The 4,278-nt window shown below is 43.9% G+C and overlaps 1 protein-coding gene across 1 annotated transcript in view; it reads right to left on the bottom strand.

Moving 5' to 3' along the window:
- The window catches only part of EXOSC10 (exosome component 10), an 18,860-nt gene extending 16,163 nt beyond the window's left edge, over positions 1–2,697 (bottom strand). Inside the window, 3 exon segments of the mRNA XM_006914363.3 lie at positions 2–117; positions 792–928; positions 2,539–2,697. Of these exon segments, the coding sequence (XP_006914425.1) occupies positions 2–117; positions 792–928; positions 2,539–2,649 (364 nt within the window). The 5' untranslated portion in view covers positions 2,650–2,697.
- Positions 2,698–4,278: the final 1,581 nt, after the last annotated feature.

The raw sequence follows: 4,278 nt of genomic DNA, 5'->3' as shown, positions 1-4,278 counted from the left end.
TCCAGAATAACGTCATTGGTATCAACTAGCAAATCAAACTTGTCCTCCAATTCGGTCACTTTCTTTCGATCCTTAATGTTGCTTCGACACCCATGGTATTGCATCACCCTACTCATGCTAAGGACAGGAAAACCAGCATTAGTTTGTATACTTTGATTCATTTGTTTACAATCTGGGAGAAGGCTTGAAAGGCTTGGCTAAGACTCTGCAATACTTTATGATCAAACTAATAAAACGTGGACCCTTCCGGCCAAAATCATTGAGTGGCCTTGGGCAATTCACTAAATCTCGCTAAGGCTCATCTGTTAATCGAAGGAGTGAAAAAAATTACCTCAAAGCTTCCTTCAAATTCTAAAAAATATATAATACTATGTAAACAATGTACTTTGCATTCATTGTTTTAACATGAAATCTAAAACATTCCCTAATTCTGTCCTGGAACAGCTAAACAAAATCCAAGTTTGTGTACTGTCTGTCCTAATACACTTATTAGAAAGCTAACATTCGTGACTCCACAAGTTGTATGAGAGAATCTTGGACTAGGTTTTCAAGTCCTATATTAATTCAAAAAGATTCATTATCTATAGGTATAAGAGTCAATATATTTTAAAAGTTAAACTCAAAATTTACCAAGTAATGTTTCTCTAATGAAAATCCATTGTCTCATTTTTATATTCCATAGCCCTTTATAGCACAGGAAATTATGGTAAGAAAAAACAAATTTCAGGAAACATTATCTACTTCTTTCTATTTATTTCTTTCAACATTAGAAAACAATATATAGTACTTACCACTGAAGCAACCTATCTCCCTGTGTTTCACAAAATGCCTGGAAGCCAGGAAAACTTCGATAAAAATCATACTCGTCGCCAAACTGTGGTAGGCCCCCAGATGCCTTGGTGACTGCCACCACTGACCCAAGAGCAAACTGTCAAAACCAGAAAACGAGCATGTTTTGAACATGTATTCCTCATTCATTCAGCAACTATTTTTTTCAACATCTACTATATATAATACATTTTGCTAGATAATGAAGATATCCAATCTCACAATATTCATTTAGTGCCAATTTTAGCCCAGGTTCTGAGTATACAATGGTAAACATGAAACCATGTTCTGGAGCTTACTTGGGAGAGTGGGGAGAGGAAGAACAAATACATATATAAAACGACTAATATTCAAACGGCCTGGGTTTGAATCTTGGCTCTGCTACCTATTAACTGTGATCTTGGGCAAGTTATTTCATTTACTTGGACCTTAGTTTCCTTCTCTGAAAAACAGCATTATAAAAGTGCCAACCCTACAGAGTTGTTGAGAGGATTAAATGAGCTAATAAATCACTTTGGATAGTGCTTGACACATAAGTGCTATTATTATTACTACTCAACTTCAGATCCATGAGTTTTCTACAGGAATTTATTTTGTGTTTTCATTTGGGTGAGCATCACCTAAAAACAATATAAGAATATTCTAGATCCTTTGGCTGACCAACTGATAACACCTACCGCCCACAACTGGACTTATGTTTATGGTTTGGTCAGTGTCAAGTAGCCCTCTATTTTAATTGTTATGTGGTAATGAGAAAAAATCTGAAGTGGCTGTCCTAGATAAAAGATGGTTGGTCATGTGAAAGCCAAATGACTTCACTGTGAGTTGTGTAATAGAAGTTTTCCAAGAAAAGAGAAAGGAGGTGGGAATTTGAGTTATGGTGGGGTACTTGGTAGCTTGTAGCATGAACGCACCCAATCAGGACCATGGCTAGTGGTCGAGAAACTATTCAGAGACAAATAAATTAATTATAGCATCTGCAAATAATAAATTAGATATATGAGTGGAATTTTGGGAATATGTAGTGCAAACTTACAAGCTATTTTAGTTTCACGGTTTTTAAGAGGTATGCATGAGGTGTTTAAACTTAGTTTTATGTTTCTATATATTGAAGCTACGCTACACAAAAAATTTAAATGAACCCTGTGTTCCTTAGACGTGGCATTGATAAACGTTCTATGGTACCTACAGGAAGGAGATTCGGTAGCAGCTTTAACAGGCGACATTAAAACCCAGTTTGGGGGATTATGTAGAACACTACGGGAGAGGCAAGAGGCGCCATCTCGGCCGCGGGAGGGGAAGATGCAGGCAGGGATGGGAAACATAAAGGAGCCGAGCGAGCCCCTCCGCACTTGGTTGGGTGGTTCGGGCCTGCGCAGGGTTTGAGGTCGCGAGTGCTGGGGCATCAACGCGACAAAGAAGCCCTTCCTAGTGTGGAGAGGGCTCTCCACACTAAGGGCTGCATGGGCTCAACTCGGGGAACGAGGGGGGTCCTGGGATGCGGGGCGACCCTCAGTGCCCGCGTGCGAGGCCCCGCCCCCGGAGGATGAAGTGAGACTGCGACCGGCGCGGGCAACTGCGCCTCGACCCCAACCCCGGGGCTCCTGAGCGGTGCGCGCGCGGCCGGGCGGGCGGCTGCCAAGAGGTCCTGGGCCCGCTTCCGGCCGATCGCGGGCTGCTCCCGGTGTCCCGGAGGCCCCGGGAACTCACCTTCACGAAGCTGTCTGCGTCCGGAAATCCCGGCAGCACCATCTCTTCGTCGGACTTGGCCGCGCTCGTTGCCGACGGGGCCTTGGATTCTCGGGGGCTGGGAGGCGCCATATTTCCGGCCTGCACGGCTCTTCTCGCGAGAGCGCCCGAGTCGACGCGACGTGCGTGCACCACGCATGTGCAAAGGCCTTCTTAGGGGAGTATAAGGTAGGGTGTTAGCCACGAATGCTCCACGTAGAGAACTACATTTTTCTTCAACCTCCTGTTGTATGATCCCGACCAGTGATTTAGTGTAAGACCCGGAGGACCCAATTAATCCTCATATTTGAAGCCAGCTCCTCCCAAGCTCTGGATCCGTGCCTCTCTGCCGACTTGATCTTGGCTCCTGCAGTTAATCCCCTCTCTGCCTCGTCTGTTTTCCCTGGCCACAGGTTCATTCCTTACGGCTTACACGTATGTTGGCATCTCCCGACGAAAAAGACAAAACAAAAACACCACCCTACACTTCCAGCCTCCATCACATTTCTCTTGCTTCTTGTAGGCAATGCACTACTGGAAAAGGCAGACATACTCCCAGTGTACTTAACCTCCAATGCCTTCTGACTCCTCCAATCACATGTTCCTCTCCATCTACACTGCCGGAACCACTCTTGTTTAGGCATATTGTGAGAACTCAAAGCATTTGCTAACTGAATGCCTGGAAGAACTCTTGTTTTGAGGGAGGCACTATTAGGCAGCTCAGGGGAGGGATTTGTTAAATTCGGTGGGTATATCTCCTCTTCTAAGATCAGGAACGGCACACCCTTAATACATTTGGCCTAGTAGTGTTCAATAAATGGTAGCTTTTACTGTTATTCAGAATATCTTAACAGGATACTTGTTTTTCACTGTTATTCCTCGTTTGCGTACCTCAGGTACATAGGTATCCTGGAAGAACAAAGACATAGCCTAGTTCATTTTAACAATATTTTTGAGCACTTATTTCATATCGTTTAACTTCATGCCTTGCGTCAGGATGGGTTATCTCATCTTCAAAACAACTTTATGGGATAGAGCATACTATTATCCACACTTTCAGAGAAGCAAACGAGATTCAGATTCCACCTCTTTTAAAACTTCCCTGTCGTCCACAGTATCAGGTTCAAACTCCTCGCCGTTGAACTGTGAGGAAGGCCACAGTCGGGCCCCACTCTACTTTCTGGCCTACTTTTAGTCCTTATTATTCCTTTTGCACTTTTTATTCCCACCGACCACTGAGGCAGACATGCTGAACTATGAGGTCCAACTGTGTAATCTGCCATTTTATGTATCAAAGATGGCCGAACACCTGCAATCTAATATGGTTCAAGTTAATACTTGCCATTTCTGCACCACATTGTGTCTTTATACCTCTTTACTGCTGAGAATGTCCTTGCTCGCTTCATCTGACAAGCTCACACTCATCCTTTAAGACCCACGGCAAATGTCTCCCTTTTCATGAGGCTTTCCTGTTTCACGCAGTGGAATCAGTCAGTTCAGAGCCCCACCTACGGCTCACACCATGCCCATGGAGTTACCAGTCCACTCCTGCATGATGCTGTCTCTGCCTTTTCTGGCCTGTGAACATCCCAAGGAAACTGACCAGGTCATGGAGATCCAGTGTCCTTCATCGTCCCTAGTACTAAATGCTTAGTGAATGTTGAAGGAATAACTGCTTACTGTATAAACTCATACTTATGAATAAAAAGCCACTTACACACA

This window comes from Pteropus alecto, unplaced genomic scaffold (genome assembly GCF_000325575.1).
Source record: "Pteropus alecto unplaced genomic scaffold, ASM32557v1 scaffold125, whole genome shotgun sequence".
Classification (NCBI taxonomy): Eukaryota; Metazoa; Chordata; class Mammalia; order Chiroptera; family Pteropodidae; genus Pteropus; species Pteropus alecto.
This window is presented reverse-complemented; position numbering and strand designations above follow the sequence as displayed.